The sequence below is a fragment of the Argiope bruennichi genome, chromosome X2 (genome assembly GCF_947563725.1).
Source record: "Argiope bruennichi chromosome X2, qqArgBrue1.1, whole genome shotgun sequence".
Lineage (NCBI taxonomy): Eukaryota > Metazoa > Arthropoda > Arachnida > Araneae > Araneidae > Argiope > Argiope bruennichi.
The window spans coordinates 5,567,107-5,588,497 of record NC_079163.1 but is presented as its reverse complement, the minus strand read 5'-3'; the positions used below and the strand labels follow the sequence as shown (position 1 = coordinate 5,588,497).

General features: G+C 30.4%; 1 protein-coding gene across 2 annotated transcripts in view; it reads left to right on the top strand.

The window, feature by feature from the left end:
- Positions 1–21,391, top strand: part of LOC129960777 (DNA mismatch repair protein Msh2-like) — a 99,899-nt gene that overhangs the window by 46,054 nt on the left and 32,454 nt on the right. For both annotated transcript variants that reach the window (XM_056074409.1, XM_056074410.1), the window contains exons 9-13: positions 452–538; positions 16,830–16,888; positions 17,371–17,491; positions 18,554–18,667; positions 19,843–19,976. In XM_056074409.1, the coding sequence (XP_055930384.1) occupies positions 452–538; positions 16,830–16,888; positions 17,371–17,491; positions 18,554–18,667; positions 19,843–19,976 (515 nt within the window). The remainder of the gene's footprint in view (positions 1–451; positions 539–16,829; positions 16,889–17,370; positions 17,492–18,553; positions 18,668–19,842; positions 19,977–21,391) is intronic.

The following is a 21,391-nucleotide window of genomic DNA, read 5'->3' as shown; positions in this document are numbered from 1 at the left end:
TAGGTAAAAACATTAGACGATAATTTACTGTGAAAAATGCTTATGACAAGATGTTTCTATTGCAACTGTGATAAATATATGAACGTTTTAAAAGAAATTTGTTTATGCAATTTGTTTCAGGAAATTGTACTTTTGATAATCATTGTAGTATGGTCAAGAAATAAAAGTTGTATAGGAGCAAAGTTTTAATAATATAATTAGTATTAATAATGATTATAAAATAACTGGCACTGTTAACATTGCTTTATGATTATCTGCAATTTACTATGCATTCATAAGAATAAGTTTTTATGATTTATGAAAGTATTTTATTTTGTCAGGTTTATTTGCTATTAATAATTTTGGGTTTGGGCATATTTGTGGAGAAGGTTATTCAAATACTTAATGAAAGATCTTATTCTAGTTGTTTTTCTTTGAAGAATTAATGAGTTCTCTTTGCTGTGTTTTTAAGGTGATTTTAGTGATCAGTTTATTGCCCAAGACTTAAACCGCTTAATTCGGTTTGAAGAAGGCCAGAATTTTCAAAATTCAATGAAAGGTTAGTATGTTAGTTTTTAAATTTATCTTTAATTTTTATTTCTTGAAATTATCTGGAAACTATAGGAAAACTTCTGTTTTGATTCAGTATGGGAAGACTGTTATATCTTGGAACCAAACTTAGTATGGGCTGTCATTTTGTAGCAAAGAATTAAAACTTTTTAAAACAATGTACATACATAGAAGCTCATGGTTGTTTACCATACAGATCATTCTTATGAGTGCAATTATTAAATTGATTTTTCTATGTAAGAAGTAAAATTTTTGGCATATTTCTCTATTTACAAACTTCAAGGATTTCCACTATATTTTAGTTCTTATAATATAATTTATAAGTAAAATTGATTGCTGTATGTTAAGTTGAAACTAACATGTAAAGTTTATTATGTCATTTCTTATGCTATGACTCACTAATGCATTCTGTAGCATGGATTATTGATTTGTGCTATATAAAATGTTAATGATTGTCCTTCTCTTCCGGTCAAAATCATGCTATGGGGGGAAATGAGGGTAGTGGGTACTTGAGAATAAAAACCTTAAAGATATAAAATAAACAATTAAATCGAAGTTGAAGTAGAAAAGAAATTTTTAATTAGAATTGTGCAAGTTCAATGTTGAATTTAGATAATTTATTCAATATTATTCAAGTCCTGAAAAAGAGAAATTTAAATATGATCAGTATGACACAAGGAAAGTATTTTCTGTAAAGAGGAGTCCTGTTCATAAAAAGTGGCAAAAATAAACTCAATTGAAGAAAGAAATTCTGATTCTAGCTAATATGTTGGTCATAGCCAAAGATAAAATTCTACCTATCAAGTGGTACGAAGACAAAATAGCTAAAGTAGAATTGTTTAAATTTATAACAATGCATGCTGCAAAATTGTGCCTTAGAAACTCAAGAAAGGAAAATTTGTCAAAAGCAATAATTATCTGTCCAACCGAGGTTGAATTTAATATCCTTGAAGATGCATAATTGAGTTAGGTCATTTTCTACTTCAGTGTATCAGGACGAAATAGAACTAACAAAGCGTAAACCACAGTGTGATGCAGGGAACTAGAGGGAATGATCCCCAACCAAAATCATCTTGTACTATGGGGCACTGTAAACAACTTAATGTTTTAAAAAACTTACTATATATAGTGAAAACTAAATTGAATGGATGTTTCATAAAATAGGATATCTGTAATTAAATTAAAATTGTTGGTTTTTAGTAAGATGAAAAGAGATATGATTAGTACAAGTCTCCACTATTTATTCTTAAAAGTTTGTTTTTACTATAAAGTCGCTGTATGAATAAAGTTTGAATGCAAATATCAAAAGATAGTTTTCTTTTTCTTTCCAAAGTAAAAATTGAATTATATAGTTTTTTTTTTTTTTTTTTTAATATTTCGTCATCATATGTGAATTGTGAATGTGTCTTAATTTAAATTGTTAGTTATAAATGCTGCCATAGAAGTGATTAATTGTTAGAAATGCAAAAAACAAGCAAAATGTAATTTTTTTTTTTTTTTTTACTAACATTGACCCCTTTTTATTCTATCTATTTATCTGAAATGTTTATTTACTTAACTTTAAAAAGCATAAAAGATCTATTGTAGGCTCAGTTTTATTTCTAAAACTATTTTAAAATCTGTTACTTTGGGGAGAAATTTTGAAAAAAAATTGTCACATTAAAGAAATATGAATTATAAACATTTTGTTCTGCTACATAAAGATGTCATGATATATTAAATGTTAAATATGTTAATGCAAGTATCAAATGCCAGTATTGTTCTGAAACCATGATTTCTAAACATTTGCACATTAAAAAACTGAATGAGAGGATCATGACATGGTTTGTTTACAGTAAAAAGAAATCATACAGGTAACATTATAATAATTTTTTTAACCATTTTGCTTACGAGCAGTTCAGCTGCTGCACCAAAATTTTTTTTCCCTCTTTGCTTGACTGTACAGTTGCTGTATTAATAGCGAGGTGGGCATTTCATGACGCCATATAAATGAGCAGGCTATGACTAAAGCGGCTCAAACAATCCGGTCTCTGTTGTGGAGTATCCCACAAGGTCAGGAGATTTTGGCCTGAAGGTGTTATAGGCAGTGTTGGTGCTACTGAGTTTTGTGAGCTATGTTTTGGAGACATTTTTCAAAAGAAGCCTTTTTAGGATGTATGGAATGAGTAGGAATAATTTCATTCTTGATTTGTTAATTTATCTTCATTCATTCTTAATTTTAAATGAATTGCGCTTTTCCTCATTTCTTAATTTTGTAATACCATAATGATTTTCCCATATTAATAATACTGATTTTAAATAACGACAGATGTCTTATAGCGAGAATTTCATGCCGAGAATAGTTGTATGAGGATATTTTCTTAGAAAACATGAAAACTTTCAGAAATAGTGCAACATCGACCTTTTCAGCATAATATTATCCAACTATTATGTTGTTGTGGAAAGTAGGGGTTATGGACAAGTTATTTATTGTCCTGCTTTATAAGCATGAATTAACGTGTAAACAATAATTAATAGATGTATATCAAAATCTAAGTAAAGCTAAACCATTTTTATTTTAGTTGAATCATATGCAAGTCTAATAATTATTTAAATTTTAATGAAATTTGTGTAGAAAAATAGATGATTTAATCAATTGAATTAACAATGATATACAAAACTCAGAGTATGTTTTCAAAAATGCGACACTTGTAATGAATAATCGAAATGCTCAGCAAAAACGCGGAATTTTCAAAATGCATTCTAAACATTAATAATTTAGAGGAAATGCTATTAATTATTTATATTGCAAAATATTCAAACCATGCTAAGTATAAAAATATATTCGATTTTGTAGCAATATAATAAAATTTAAACATTCAGTTGTGATTTTAATCTCTGGAATAGTAGCAAAATGTAATCTGTGTGATGCACAAAGAAGTGAAGATTTTTATAAAGAAAATACTAGCAGCTAGGACTGGGCAATGACCGAACTTCATAATCGTGATATATCATCCAGCATAAATTGATATATCGCGATTTTTTTTTTTTTTTTGCAATAATAGATTATAAATAACCTCACTTAATATACTAACTTATCAGAACTTCTACAGTGAGAAGTTACAGTTACCTCATTAATTTTTATTTATATGATAAAATATTCGTGTTTCTCCTACCAACAAAATTATTAAAACATAATGATATCGATATCGTTTCAATAGAGAGTGTTTCAAAAGTATTTCGTTTTAGTAATGTCTGCATTTCTCTTTATATCATAATATTTTATTTTTTCAATAATGGAGTAAATTTTAAAATGTTTCTTTCTTTAATATTGATTTAGAAAATCTCAGTCTGTCATGAAAAAACATTTCTTTCATATGCTAAATTAAATAGTTTTGACTAATCGCGCATATTCGTAATTTAAAGTTTAATGCCATGAAAAATTAATTTGGTATATGAATAACATACATTTTTATGTAATAAGTTTTTGTTTCAGATTTAGTTTAAATGTGCGAATAGTATTTTAACTCAATATGTAGATAAAGTGATTACAACTACAGAAGTTTAAATATAACTTAAAATTTCAGAAATCAAAATTAGTAATTCCAAAAGGTATATGAATATTAAGTATTATGGAGTGTAAACACATTTATGAAAGAATATTGCAATATGTTAAAAGTTTTAGATAAAGCTTTCGATTCTGAGGCAGTTAAAATGCATGGACAAATAAAGGAAAAAGGTTCTCATATACATCATCTTTAATATAAACTCATCGAAAACATAATCAATATCCAAACAAATGCTTATGTTTCTGAATATTAGTAGCATTTCCTGTTATTTTATCAACATTTTGGTATATTGCGCAAATCGAATTATAAATGTAAAATATAAGAAGCATTATGTAAAACAATGATAGAGTAAAAAACTACTATTTAAAATAATTCTTATCATAAAAGTATAGGATGTTCATTAATTATTGTCGGGGTTTCCGTACCTCATAACTTTCGAATAAAAAATATTACGCAAAAACCGATTACGTATTCGTAAATTACAACTCAAAGAATTTTATTAATGATATTAAAGTGTAAAGCTTGCACAATTTGCACTTTGTAGGCATTCAGCTGAAGGCGATTATGTATTCGTAAATTCTCTGAACAAATTTTGACTCGAATTGAGGATGATGAAAATTACTTTCGGAAATGGTTCTTCAGTGACGAATCCACTTTTCATGTGTCAGAAAAAGTGAATAAACATAACTGTAGAATATGGGGCTCGGAGAACCCGCACGATTATCAAAAGTCAAAATTTGTTCAGCGAATTTACGAATACATAATCGCCTTCAGCTGAATGCCTACAAAGTGCAAATTGTGCAAGCTTTACACTTTAATATCATTAATAAAATTCTTTGAGTTGTAATTTACGAATACGTAATCGGTTTTTTGCGTAATATTTTTTATTCGAAAGTTATGAGGTACGGGAAACACCGACAATGATTAATGAACACCCTATAGAATGAAGTATTTCAGAAAAAATATCTTAAATAATTTAAATGGAGGATAATTAATATAATTTTTTAAAACAATTCAAAAGATTAAATATTTGAAAAGAAAGAAAAAAAAAACATTTCTAAATTATGAAGGAAGAAGTGCAATGTATTATTCTGTCATCTAATCTGAAATTAAGTCAGTGAAATGCATTTCTCATTCCACTAAAATATATTGCCTATTATATCAGTTTAGAACAAATTTCACTGCCATGTACTGAAACAGAAAGAGAAATATTGATGGTACAGATTCTCTATGCTCTTGAAAGTTTGATCATGCGCTCAATACTGATCAAATTCAATAAACATCAAAATTAAAATAATTATCAAATGTGTGAACTGATCTAGCACAAAAATTAATTTTTATCATATATGCAATGTAAAATAAATTGATAAGCAATTTATTAAGAAAAAGAAAAGAAGCAATATTTTTAAAGGTATAAAAGCGAAAAATTATACATTTTTAAAAATATATAGAAGCATACCTAATAAAAAGGGTAAATATCACAAACATACGAACACATATTTCACTTGTATGCAGTCTGAAATAAATCCGAAAAATAAAAGTTTAATCAACTCAACATATTGTTACGGATTTCTCTTCCGTCGGGTTCTTTTGATAGTGGTAGTAATATGGTGTGGAGAACACAATCAGCAGGCGACAGTAGAAAAGCAACGACGTTTATTTACACGAAGAGACGAACACCAAGAAGACGAATACACAGACGACAAATATTTACAGCTGAGACGAATACAGGACAGCACACAGTAACACACTTCAGTAGACAGCAGCACACAAGTAGTTATTGTCTACAGCACACGAAGGGAATGGACAGAATCCAGCAGGAGAGGTGATCTTGGGAGCCTCGCTCTACCGTCTCTCTAACGGCTGAACTTCTCGCTGTCTCTTTTCGCATTAGGCGCCGATTCACTACTTTTCACAACTAGCTACTCCACACACATAATTTGATGCTGCCTCCACAGTAGACAACAGGATTCGGCACCCAGCAGTTCAGTACTCGCTCCACACAACGCTGGTAATTCGCCGTTGCTTCGCTATCCTCTCGTAGACTCGTTACTTGTCGGCGATTCCGACTATTCACCCGATGACCCACAGCTTGATGGTTGGGTTGACGGGGCGCCTAGCCCCTCATCCCCAGTGAGGAGAGACTTCACAGAGCTTTACTGTCAATACTTTGCCGTGGCCGTCTTCGACGAGATTTGGAGATGGCGAGTGTCAGGAATTGTGATTTTCTGAGGGTGCGGGGGTACGCTGCCATTGGACTTAGTGAGTTGTTACTGCTTGTGAGCTAGAATTGGCTATTGAGATACAGTTTAACTTGAGTTTGAAATAGTAAAAGTTAGGAAGAAAAAACTAGAGGGGTAAGATAAAGTAATATATTACGGGTTCTTCTAGAGTTAGCAGTTGGTTTATATTTAGGGATTATTTTAACTATTGCTTCATTTTCATTCTTATCCATGTTTTTGAAGAAATTTGTGGCTATCTTTTTAATGAATTTTTTAAGAGGGGGGTAGTCTAAGCATAAGTACATATTTGTATTGAGCATGTAGTATTTCATATAGCAGAAATTGTTTATTAAGTTATTTTGCTGGCGTTCAATAAGTCTAAGATTAGTCTTGGCAGCATATCCCCACACAGGGCATGCATAAGTTAATACTGGACGCAAGTAGGTAGAGTAAATAAGCATTTTATTTTGTCTACTCATTTTGGAGTTTCGAGAAATTAAGGTATAAAATTTACGAGTTAGGTCTCGAAACTTTTTAGCTGTGTAAATAAAGTGTGATTTCCAAGTTAATTTACTGCCTAGAATAACGCCTAAATATTTGCATTCCTTAGACCACGGGACAATTTGATTTTTAATTTTAACGGGGGGAATTTCTTTTTAAAGACATTTTTATTAAAAACTATAGCTTCGGTTTTACTAGCATTTTTTTCAATTTTCCATTCAACGAACCAATCCTCAAGAGATTTAATATGTCTGTTTAAAGCTATGGTGATGAAATTTTTATTTTTGTTTCTAGCTAGTATTGCAGTGCCATCAGCGTACATACACAACATAGTGTTAAATTGCTTGGGGATATCATTAATAAACAAGAAAAATAAAATTGGCCCTAGTTTTGATCCTTGAGGTACACCTGCAAGAATAGGTTTTGTATCAAAAAATTTATTGTTTATTTTGAATTTGAAAGATCTGTAAGGTAAGAAATTATAATTTTGATAAGGTATGGGGGTATGTTGTATATAATTAGCTTGTAAATAAGGCCATCTTGTTCTGGTGTTAGTATATTATGTTCTTCTGGGTAATTATTTAATCTATTGAGAATTATCTGTTCAGCAATTTTGCTGACAGAGGGGAGTAGGGATATGGGTCTATAACTGCAGGGATCAGTTGGGTTTTTTCCTGGTTTTAATATGGGGATAACTGCAGCTGTTTTCCATAACATGGGAAAATATCCTAATTTGAGAATGCTACGAATTGTATTAATTAAAAATTTTAGTTAATTGTCCGGATGTGTTTTTAACATTTTGTTGTTTATACTGTCAAGGCCAGGAGATCATTTTTTAATATGATCTTTTAATTCATCAGTTGAGGGAGGGGAAATATCAATAAATTTTTGTGGCAGTGAGTCGAGAAAGAGTTTGACTGTATTATTTACATTATGTTCTGTGGTGAAATCGCCCAATTCATTAAGTTGAAATTGTTTCACAAGGCTAGCCGCCATGCAGTTTGCTTTTTCTTTATCAATTAAGATTATTTTCATCAAATTAAGTGAACTACATAATAATAAAAATACATTTGTACACTATACAGTACACTCCCGATTATCCGCGGAATTGGGTGGCGCGGCCGCCGCGGATAACAAAAATCGCGGATAATCCGAAAAAAGCTAAAAACGGGTATAGCAAAAGAGAAAACAGTCATTCCAACTTTGAAAAATCGTTTTATGTACAATAAAACGTAAAATAAACAGCAGGAAATGTTTAACTGACGCTTAATATTTTAGTATATCACTCAAAACTAACCTAAAATGCATTTTGTTAATGAAAACAGAAAAGTGCTTTGTACTTACGAGATGCGCCAAGGATGCACAGAGAAATTAATACATATGTACTGTTTTAATACTGTAATGTATTATGTAATTACAAAAGCATAACTGTAAAACTACACCTTTTTGAAGAAATCAGTCATTTGTGTTTGCTGCTTGCTTTGGAAGCATTTTCTTGTATTTGGAAGAAGAAAAAAAAACTTTGTGCGGCAGGCGCGGATAACCCGCCCGCGGATAATCGGGAGTCTACTGTATCATTTAATTTTTAATATTTTGTTATTACTGATGATTATTAAGATTTTTATATACTATTTTCACAAATATAATTCTTTTTATATTTATAATGTAAAATGATGAATGGGATTTCTGTATGTTTGCATAATGTGAAGGTAAGGGAAACTTTGGTATCACTTTTAATATGCTTTTAAATTTTAATTTTTCTTACTTGATCACCACTGTAAGGTAAGGCTGTGTGTCGAGGGCCCCGACATATTTTCACGTCTTGCAGTGTGTGTGGGGGGGGAATGTAATAATATTTTAAACTGTAATTTCAACTTAATTAATTTCCAAGATTTTATCTTAATTTAGCTCATAGTAACTTCATTCTAAAATATTCTCTTATTTCGTGATCCCATTCCACTTTCTCTACTTAATTAATTCAAGAGAAGCTTTTTAAAATTGCTGAATCGGCTAAACGCCAACACTTTCACACGCTCGGCGTGAAGGGGTAAAAAATGTCCAATAAGCACATTCTTTCTTAAAAGATCCTTGTGTTTCCCTTACATCTGATTGACATGCTTCAGAAATTTCCCCTATCAAAATCTAAGGTTATATAAGGCGAGGGATAATTTATTTCGTCCCACTTTCGCTTTTGGCAGCGCTGTGGCGGACGCAATGTCCGTGCCTTTGCTTGTAAATAATTGTGCTTTCCCGATGGATTAAAAAGAATTAAAATTGTAAAAAGTCTTTTTACTGTCTTCAAATTGCATTCTGCTTCACCTAAAATAATGTTACATATATATCTTCAAATATAAAGAGGAGTTGAAAGAAACACTTTTATGCTTTCACAGAATTTTATAATTCAAAATTGATATGTTAAAGAAATAGAAAAAAAAGTGAAACATGCATGTAGCAATGAAGTTGGGAATAAAAATTATATAATAAATGCTGATATGGAAATTGATTTTCAATGAAAAGACCTATTATTTATTAAAACAGAAATCACTGAGGTGCACAGTGTTATAACAGGATATTATGATAACAGTCAATTTCAGTTTAAATACAAGAAACAATTGACATTTCTTTTTTAACAATAGAAAAGTTGTTTGATATAAATTCACTTTGAATCCATCATAAATCTGCAAATGTAATTAGAAAACTAGTAATATTCACTTCCACCTAAGTTTAGCATTATAGCAATTGTTATTTTTGCAACAGGACATTGTTGTTTACTTACATTAATTAAATTTGGATAAGATTTTGTAAAAAAATGCAATGTAATATTCATGTAAACATTTTAAAACCTTCTAAGCATATTCAAAATTACCAGAAATTTCATCAAATGTGAATAAAGTAGATTAAAAATGCACTCACGATTTTGTTTGATTGTTTTTGACGGCAAGTCGCTTACCGATTTCTTTTTCTTCGAAGAGTTTTTCTAACAAATTACTGGAACAGCTATATTTAATAAATAGACACACACTAAATGAATTCTTCAAAATGGTGTTGGTGTCGGAGCATATCACCGACTTCGAAGGCTTGAAAAAATCTATATGAAAGCTATCAACCCAAGTCAGGATTGTTGAAAGGAAAATAAGAAAACATTTTATCATGACAGTCACTCTTGTGTTTCGCATTAAAGCATGCATCCATCAGCACACTAGTATTTCCTCTGTTAACACATAATAAGAGGAAAGAAAATGACTCAAAAACTATAACTTCAAATGTAAACAAAAAATCCGCTTCACACTTGGCGGAGAAAGTTAATGGTAGACTGATCGACGAGAGCGGTGCGGATGAAACTTAAATGCCATGTGCAAGAAGTACATGACATGTGACTTTTAACCCCATTGATACATGTTGGTGTTTCAATTTTTTCATTAATCGCGCAAGCATTAGTTTCGTGGCTTTCGCCACACTTCAAACATCTGGGTTTTATGTTGCAGTTATTCGCTGCGTGGTGAAAAAAGTTGCAACGATAACATTGCGAGACTAGGTTGCGACCTCTATAGGACTCAACTGTAATGCTAAGATAATCCAGATGTTCAAGTTTAAAAATTTCCTCGGCTTTTTAAGTTTTATTTAGTTCACCCATATAAAATGGAAGAGGTCTCTTAGCTGGGTAAGTTGGACTACCCTAGTCACTGGAAAACCACTATCAACTAGGTTTTGTGCTATAATTTTAGTGTCGTATTCGTGGGGGAGCCCTTGGATGTCTGCTTTTAGTGGTCTTTTGTTTTTGGGGGTTATGATAAAATAATCATAACCCTGCTGCCTGCAGAAATTTTGAATGGCTTTGTGTTGATCAGCTGATTCTGGGAATATTTTTATGAAGCCTTTATTCAGTTTGTTGACAGTTTTGCTGCAGGTTTTGGCAATTTGGGATAAGATTTCATTAAAGTTATCTGTGTATTTCAACATTATTGGTGGTGTTTTATTTTCTGCAGTGTTGGAAGTTTCATTTTCAACTGGGATATTATTGCGGACTTGAAATTTGTTGCTTATGTTAATTACATTTTTAGGGGGTTCCGGGTTTTTTCTGGCTGGTTTCCTTTTAGTTGGAGAGACGAAATTATCACTACTCAGGGTCAGGGAGGGTTCCTTAGAGTGTTCACATTTCGAGTCCTGACAAGAACTAATAAGGTTCATCTTACCCAAAAGGGCCTCCATCTCCTGAATCGCTTGCTTTCGTCTAGACTCTATGGCTGCAAGATGCGAATGAGTATAATCAATCTGCTTCCTCTTGGCATGCCTCGTGTCTTGGTTGATACCCACAATTTCTAGTTTTAGGACTATTCCCGCATCACGGATCATAAATCTTTCCTTGCAATGGATGCAAGTGTATTTCTCTTTTGTTTGAGGCAGATCACTATGATCGCCATCAATGATCATTTTTTCATTCGTCTCCGCGCATCTGCACTTTCCACCTTCCTCGCAAACGCTACCGTTCATGACGGAAGCTGACACCCACAGCAAGGACACAAGGAAAAATCTTTTGAGCGCCAGCGCCCGGAGTCGCCATCTCCTATCGACTAAAACTTGATAAGCATTTCGACGTAGTCTAGCCAGGAGTAGGGTAGGTCTTGGAATGAGGCTGATGGAGGGGAACATCGGTTTAAGTACACTTGTCAACTGTCGTCTCTTGACCAATGGGAGGCTTGCTTCTAGTGGCGGGGTCGTCTTGAGTTGGCTGGAGGGTTGGGCTATGGCAGAGGTGAATTCTGGGATGTCGGTGAGAGAAAAAACTTAATGCCTGCTAGAGTGGTTGAGTGGGGGATGGGGTAAGATTTTACTTGTTCTAGCCAATGGTAGTGGCCAGATGGATCATGGAAAACTTAGATTAATAGGATTTAATGGGAATGAATTTATGTATTAAAATGGGGGAGAAAAGGTCATAATTATTAATAATGATGATTTTTTGATTTGATCTATTTAGAGTAGGATGAATCTGGGTCTTCTGGAATTTGGGTTTGGGATGTAGGTTTCTATTTCTTTAATTGATGGGTTATCGATATTTTCTAGATCTGAGAAGAATTTATTGGCAATCTTTTTAATGAAATCTTTGATTGATAGAAGGTTTAGGGCATGTCGGATACCTTCGTTTTTATTGAACCATGGCACCCATAGCTTGAGAAAGCCTCTTTTATAGTTCCGGGAGGCGGGGCTAGAATCTTCCAGACCAATCAGGGCGTATCTGGGTATATCTCGGTTCCTAGTGGATGGATCGTGAAAATTCTCGAACTTTCCAGTGTTATCCATTTTGCAGCCAAGTCACCAAATGGTCGCCAAGCTGTGAGGTCACCCGCTCGGCACGCACAGGACAGATCGTGCAACGGTCTTTCTTACGATGACACTATTTGTGCTTGGAAACCAAATCTACAGGTTTGCAACAATATACACACCTTCCGGAAGCGAAGCCTCCAAATCAAATCGATAGATAATACAAGAATTATTCTTGATTCATGAATATTCAATCAGAATCAAAAGTTCGATTAACATCAAAAGTTCAAACAACTTCAAAATTTTTAGTTAATGTTCAAATGATGGGGGAACCACTCGGCTGCTAAAATTAATCTTTATCATGGATAGAAAACAACATAATTGAATAAACAGTATATTATAAAATAGTGATCAAGTAAAATTTTTATAAGTATGAAGTCCGAAATTTATGTATTAGAGAATTTAAATGCACATATTGTAGAAAAGAAAATGAATTAAAAAGGAGATATTTTAAGGTATGATTCAGAACCGATTTCAAAATTTCAGAGGTTGAAATTTCGATCTATTTCAGTACTAGAATTTATTCATAAAATAGCGAGTGTGAACTTGCAATTTTAATTTTTTAGATTTTATATTCCTTAATATTTTTCTATTTTTGTTGTCATAATGCTTTTATTATTGCTAATAAGTTCAAGAATGAAAAATGAATTAAATAAATTAATGTACTGCATATAAAATGAAAAAAAAAAATAATGAAATGAGTTGAAATGTTTTAAATTTATTCTGTAATATAATTATATGCATAAAATTTTAAACTGAATTTTTTAATGAATAATAAATACTCTAAATAGAAAAAAAAAATTGAGTCAGTCTTATAAATTTAAAACTTAAACATGAAATCCGTTTAAATTCTTGACATAAATTGGACGGAATTTTATGATAATTAATCAACTACTAGCATATTGAATTTTGGTTTCATTAGTAAGAAATCTGCATTAGTGCAATTTACTGTACAAAACTATTTTATTACTCAATAAACTTTACATAAAATGCAGTAGTTACATTAGAATAAAGAAATAAAAAATAAATGTAATTTTCGACTATATTTCATGTTTTTATTTCAAACATATAGTTGCAAATTGGTTTATTACAGGATAACCAAGTCAAATTAGATTTTAGAAGTGCAATACAATGGTGAAACATGAATTACAAAAACTCTGCAAATGCATCTATTTTAAAAGTTCGAGTAAATACCACTGCTTTCCTCCAGGCCTTAGAAAAGCCCTAAATATCAAAATCCTGTTAGGGGCTCCTAAACAGGCCATGAATTTTGTTTTAAAGTCCTTAAAAGGACTCTTTTTCTTTTCCGAGACTTCAATTTCACTTGAATTACCAGCATGAAAATTTACGAAAGTGAAAACGGTGAAAAATTATCTACGATGTTTATTCATCATAGATAAACGGCAGAACACCGATTCTACGGTGCTTAGTGGAAAAATTCCGAGGCAAATTGTGACCTTCATAAAATTTGCAGTAATTGTTGAAAATAATGAATCAGTCCATTAAAAAAATGCCATGTTACACAGTGTTGACAGTTTGACGAATCATTAAACAAGTCTGCAAAATAAGCAGATAGACATTCTAGTGAGATTTTGGAAATGACCAAGAAATTTAACGTCCTTAGTTTTTGTGGGTCATTTCATAGAAGACATTTTCAAAACACTCTTTAGCACGTTACGCATTCGCTTATCGTTTTCGTTAATATTCTGTCCCTTGAACGACCTACTAAAAGAATTGTACTATACGATATTGTATTTAAATTTATTGCGGTGTGTAATTACATTTGTCATTTGCATAAAATCTAGTATGATGAAATTTTAATTTGTAACTAAGTTTTTAGTAATAGCAATTTCTTTTGTGGTGTACTTTTTGAATATCTCCTTTCGTTTGAACCAATTGGACCAATCCTGCCAAATGTTAATATTTATTTATTTATTTTTTAAATTCTTCTAGGTCTGATATTTAAAATTTAGAAGAAAGGAAGAAAGAAAAAAAAAAAAAAATGATCTTTATTCACCAGATTTAATTTTTTTTTTTTTTTTTTTTTTTCCTTTTTGTAATTCTTAAGCCCTTTTTGGTTTCCCTGTGAAATTTCTTTATTTCTATATATATAATGATTTGCCTGACTGACAGAGCAACACAGAACCTAATCACTGAATTTAGGAACATGAAATTGGACAGGAAGGTACTTCTTGATCATTTAAAGCTCACTAAAGACTGATTTTGTAAAATTTTAATTGGAAACTAAGTTAAAAAAAATTAACAAATTTAACATGTTTCCGCCATAACGTGAAAGAATATTATTGCACAAAATTTTTTTCAGTGCCTTAAAGGTAAAAATTAGCTTTTCAATAATACCAGTATTATTTGAATGATTGCTATTTTATAGGTTTATTAATTGTCTTAATTAATTTTGGGCACTAGTTGTAATAATGATTTTTAAAGTAATGAAATTCGAAACAATATCTTCGCTTCATTAAATCTTTGAATCATGATTTTACACTGTTAATATTGTGATAAAAAATTAATGTAAATAAATAAATATATTTCTTTGGACTACTGTCCTTCAAAAAAACTTGAGTATTTCTCAAAATTCTTCAACAAATTATGTCGCCTTTTGTTACTTCTTCTCTTTGGAAGCCTAAAATTTGTTTCCTGGCTCATTTTCTTCAAATGCCTGGAAAATTTGCTTTAACCATGATAGTAATAGAAAGAGGTTCCCATTATCAACTTTCAAATCTGATAGTCTGCTGTAGCATTTTTATATATGTTGTCCTCTTTGAAAACTTCAGATAAATGGTGGCCAACGACATTCCATTAATGAAATGTGTTTGTTTAACATGTGTTTGTAATTTTTCAGTTTCGAAAAAGAACTCGAAAGCCCATTAGTGGACACTAAATTAAGCGGGAAATATAATTTAAAACAAAGAAATTTCTGATAATAGAAACTAAAACTATTGCATAAAGCTAGTAGATCAATGGATTTTTCACTCTTGGCAATTGTAACAACATTCAAAGAAAAATAATAGATAAAAATTTAAAGTCAGCTGTAAGAATAGATTTTCTATACCCATTTCTTATTTTTACTCTTATTATTTCTCTTATAAATATTTATATAATCTGGTTTGTTACAAAAATAAAGGCAAAATAAAAGCTGTACATATTGGTTCATTCTGTTTAATTTATCAGTATAAGATAATTAATGTCAGATTTTCGTAATTTTAATTTAAAAAAATTTTAAGATTTTAAAAAAGAAAAAAATATACATAATTTTCTTATGTGTAAGTTTTTAAAATTATACACATAAGGACATAAAATTTTCTCAGGCATAAAAGTTATTTAATTATATTTTTTCTGATTTTTTTTTTTTTTTTTAATTTTGAACTTCAATTTAAAACTGTAGTGATAAAAAATCTGTGAGCCTTATTTGGTACTGATAAATTAAGTTTTCATAATTGGTAACTGATTGATTATGGTTCTTTTGTGTAATGAAATAGACGTTTGTGTTAGGGATTATTAGAAGTCCCCTCCTGCAATGCCAATGCCAAATTTTTTAACCCATTTTTGTCCAATATATATCCAATTCACCGATTATTTAAATCTCCAATGTTTGATACATATAATAATTGTATTCAATTTGCTTGTAATTCAAAATTTCTGAATTTAATTGTATTTTTTAAAGATGATATTGCCATTCTAAATAAGTGATGAGATTTGATTGAAGCTCCGAAGAAAGTTATAACCATTTTTAGAATTTGCAATGACATATTAGAATACTTCAATTAAAATGCAAAAAGCGTTTTTGACAAAGATAATGGGGGAAAAAATACATATTTAAAATTTTAAAATGTTTTTAAATTTTTCTATGTATTATAGAATATATTATTTCTAGATATTATAAAACAGAAAAAAAAAAATCCTATGCTTAGAAAATTTGGATTTATGTATCTACACATGTATGAATGTGCTTAATTTTTGCATCTATTTTTAACCGTGCACTCTGAACATAGTTGAAAGCCTTCCAAAAGCTCGCGATTGATTACATGGTCTTTACTGAGTATTGGCCTGTAGTGTTGGCATTGTAGGTAAAATTACTTTTAGTTCCCAAATGAAATTTGAATGTTGTGTGAGAGACTGAAGTACGACTTCTGTCATCAAGTGTCTTATGATGAAGTGAAGAGGTACTCGCTCCTTTTGCCCAAGTAAATGTATGCATAATAAAAATCTTTGTAGCTACTTATGTTTGGTTTTCTTTGTTTTGTTGCTATTACATGAATTTGCTCCAAAAATTTTTATTAACACATTGTTTACAGATCATGTAAAATTACCTTTTTCTGTCGCTCCAATATTAGATTTCTGCAACAAGACTCCCACTTACAGTGTGTTTAGAATTCTTCTCTAGATGAATTTTATGAATCTGATATTTAACTCATCGATATAAACTTGTGTAACATTTTGGGATTTTCAAAATGCCACTTGCTATAAAGCAAATGGCTTATAACTTTATACCCAATACTTTAAATTACAATGCTTTTCTTAGGTGTACTACCATTATATGTTTTGTTCTTTTTTAAGTAGCCTGTTTATTTTTAGATTAAGAATTATTGAGTTATTTGGTGTCATAAATCGATTTTAACTTTTTAATAGATTATTATGTGTTATTTACTTCCTCTCTTCTCATCTTTTTTAGATGAGTCTGAAATGAAGTTAGCTCTTAGTTGTGTGGCTGCTATAATAAAATATTTACAGGTATGGAAAAATGTCTGTTTTTGTAAAATTTTACTAGGATTAAAGAAGCATTTTTAATAGCAGCATGCTTTTTCAATTCATGTTAGCTGTTGCCTTGATAGCTTGTTGACTAATTACAAGATTTAAATATAAGATATTTGTTTACTCCCTTAGTAGTCTGACAAAAAGAAATAAGAATTCTAAATTTAAATTTTTGGTATTAACTCTTTTAAACTATGTAAATATTCTTGATTAAAAATCCGTTTTGTCTTTCTTTTTATGACAGTTTAGATTTTTCATTTTAACCATAAATTCTATTGATAGTTTTCATTTTTTTTATTAATATAAATATTTTTATAATTTCTAATTGAGCATTTTTAGAAAATGTCAATTATACGTTCTTTCATATTTTAAAATACGAAAAACTTTAATTAACTTTTTGTTATAGAAACAAAAATTGTTTGTTCTGTTTTATTAATATATATTGCTTACTTTTAAATTAGCTGCTTTCTGATGAAAACAACTTTAGCCAGTTTTCTCTCTCAATATTTAAATCAGAATTATTTGCCAGAGTGGACCAGTCTTGTGAAATTGGGCTTGGTTTGTTTCCTGAAGTAAAGTCAGGTAGTTAATCAGTTTGATTTTATCTTTGTTTTTGAGCTCTATTTCTAATATTTTCGAATTCTAAGTAAAGATTTAAGTTAAAACAAAATTATTAACTTCTTCTATGACACTTTTTTGTGGGGATAATCGATGACCATTCAGGCTAATGCAGAACTGTTACTAATTATCAGCTACAGTGGATGAGAGCTTAAATTTTATAAATAAATAATAAATAGTTAATATTTAAAAAAAAATTAAAAAAAAGCCAAGGAGAGTCCCGAGATAGCTTGAATTAGCAAATGGTGAAAAATTATTGAATCGGTGAAAACAACAGTATTGATCCAAAATTCTCAATTGGAGGTACAGTACACTCCCGATTATCCGCGGAATTGGGTGGCGCGGACACCGCGGATAACAAAAATCGCGGATAATCCGAAAAAAGCTAAAAACGGGTATAGCAAAAAAGAAAACAGTCATTCCAACTTTGAAACATCGTTTTATGTACAATAAAACGTAAAATAAACAGCAGGAAGTGTTTAACTAACGCTTAATATTTTAGTATATCACTCAAAACTAACCTAAAATGCATTTTGTTAATGAAAACCGAAAAGTGCTTAGTATTTACGAGAGGCGTCAAGGATACACAGAAAAATTAATACATATGTACTGTTTTAATACTGTAATGTATTATGTAATTACAAAAGCATAACTGTAAAACTGCACCTTTTTGAAAAAAATCAGTCAAAAAAAAAAAAAAAAACTCTGTGCGGCAGGCGCGGATAATCGGGAGTCTACTGTATTCAAATTTAAACCCGTCTGGTAACAATGCCGGAGAGGCTGGTATAGTATCATTCTTTCACTCAATGTTTAGATTTACGTCCATGAAAAAGAAGGTAGAATTTGGATTTATACTTTTCTTTTTCTCACTAATTCAATTTTCAAAAACGAAATTTCGCTGCCATTACCAAAAGAAAAATTTACCTCTATTTCGGTGACACGTATCTTGATGTTATATATAATTTATTAATTTTTTACTTCTCATTCCTTTTATTTGTAACCTGATTGTTTAATATTATTTTGTAGATTTTCATATAAAAACATACCTATTTGGCCACCTAAATTCTTGTTTCACCAGTGCTGGAGAGAGACTCTTGATTCAGTGGATTAAACAACCATTAATGGATATCCGGAAGATAGGTTTGTTTTGACGTGTTTTTTTTAATATTCTTAGACGATCCAGAAAGTAGTTTTTGTTTTAAGAAAATACTAGTAAAATTTTTAAGAGGTAATTGTTTTAGAAGACATGAATATCTGTTTTCGTAAACAAGTCATAGCGATTATACATCTGACGACAGTTAAGCTTATTTTTGCGCTCAATTTATCTTCCTATTTGAAGCCCGTTTCTTGATTTCTTTTATATCTTCTTTCCTCTAATTAAATATACTTGGTGACATCGCGAGCACTCTTCAGAGCATTTCCAATAGTAATTTGTACCTCCATTATGCGACATTTTATTCAACTTAACATAGATACACATTCGAGAATTGACACGTTTGCTTAAATTTCAAAATATAGCTGATGTGCTATATCTGCTTAAACTTTAGTAGTTTTTTGTTCTGATAACAGTTTTTCCGTTAGATTCTTGCTCGTATCGTGTTTGTGTTTATATGTCATCCAAATATAAAATAAATTCTTGTGTTTGTGAAAGAATCTTTATTTTTCTAGTTTTCGTTTGAAATTAAAATTATTTGTCCAGTGTAAATTTAAATAATTTTGAAAATTTAATGAAATGCATTGAGGACCGAACCTAACATGTAAATACGAAGCCAGTAACTTGACAACTGCGTTCATCGACTGCTCGATGCCTGTGAAATGTGACTAGTATATAATCCATGCCGAAAGATTGAAGGCTATTTTCTCGGATTTGGCTGACTGTTATTCTTTAATATTTTTATGAATGAATAATCTAAAGGCATACTGCCATTATACTAAATTTCATACCTATATCTATTTTCCACATTCCTGCCTTTACCCTTGTTAGTAATCTAAAGAAGTTATCGTTCCATAATAAAATGTTAATGCTTCTTTTGTAAACTTAAGCAATTTCTTTACAACTACGGCGAGTAATTTTAAGGTGTAATTAAAATAAGCTTCCTGATAACAGTACTGCTAATTATTTATTTAATTTTATTGTATTAAAACATGTTAGAGAAATGTTGGATTTTCTTTGCCTGCTTTCTTTTGTAGTTGACAAATCTTTGCAATTGGAAAATTGTATACGAAATTTAATCTTGTATCAATCGTGTTTTTTCTTGCCATAAATGTGCGTTTGATTATAAATTTTACAAATTTGAACTATCATTTCTTTCTAGAGGAACGTTTGGATATAGTAGAAATATTTGTAAAGGATATTAGTCTCCAAAACAGTGTGTCAAAACTTATTGATAAATTCATTGATATTGAAATGCTGTGCAGAAAAATTCAAAGACGAAAAGCTGGTTTACAGGTATCTAATTTATATTTTGTTATTACTAGTTATAAATTATTTGAAAGTTTATGATGCTCTCAAATCGATTATATGGTTTTCAAATTTGGTTCATATTGCTTTTTAAGGTGATTTTAATTTTACAAGATTTGTTTTATTATTATTATTTACTTGTACTGTTCCATTGTTTTGAAATTGCAGGTTTGACCTGATATCTGATTATAAGAATTTGTAACTGTCTCTGTTAAATAAATGTAATACTTTTGGATGATTTTAATATATTTAAAATGTAACTATTCTGGTTATTATCCATTACAAAATGATTAGCTTTTTTTTTTTTTCAATTCTATACACATATCAAACAGCATTACATGAAATCAAAGATAAAACTAAGGTTTCCAATTGAAGGCACAAATCTTTAGAGTAGAATATATGAGGATACGTATGAGATAGGATAGGATAGATTAGGATACATTCCTCTTTGTTGTCTCAATAAACAATCTTCTTTCACTTGTCCACCTGGGAGATTTTTTAAAAAGATTTAATAAAATTTAGAGAAATAATCTAAAAATAATAAATACCAACATTTGTGTGAGCCATTGAAAACATTTGCTAGACTAATAGTTACTGAATTTTCATATTACACCCACCATTGGGACCAACTAAAGGGAATATCTAAAAGAGACTGTATGTCTTAAAAAAAAAAATCTGGACAGGGTTATCCAGGAATGATGATGACTAATGAATGTATTTGTCCATTGCAGTAAGATTTAATATATATGAAAGTTCTCAGCTTCTTCTGGCTTCTTGTAGATACAGAAAGAAGTTTCGGGTGTTGCTGTTTCCCAGAAGCTACCTGAAAGAGCATGCACTCAAAATGGTTTGATATTTTTGAACATGAGTCATCGAATAGTTATATTGAATTGTATGAAAGCTCAAAATAATCTAAATACTCCCTTAGTGCAAAAGTAAAATTTCTGAAAATTAAGAATCATTAATAACAGGTTTTATTATGTTATTCATATTATGTGTACAATTTTTTAAACAAACATTATTTTAACTGATAAACACTTTATTGTGGACATTGTTCGGTTGATTTATCACTTATATGAAGTGTGTACTTCATATTGCTGTAGTGACTACTACTTAACAAAGGCTAACTGATAATTTTTCAACTGTTTCTGAAGGAATTGCACTCCATACTTGTAAAAGAAAATTGATAGGCCCTATAACTATTGTGAAGTGGTGTGATCTAACTAAAATTCGACTTTTTATTTCATGCCATGAGTGTTCTGTTGAATCAAGAAACAGACTCTGGTAGTTACCCTAAATGCTATCTTACTAACTCCTCACTAAGAAAAAAAGGGAGTTCAAGCATATTCTTTACATGTTTGAAATTCAAGTTTAGTTTGGCCAATTTTTCTCGGACAATTCGA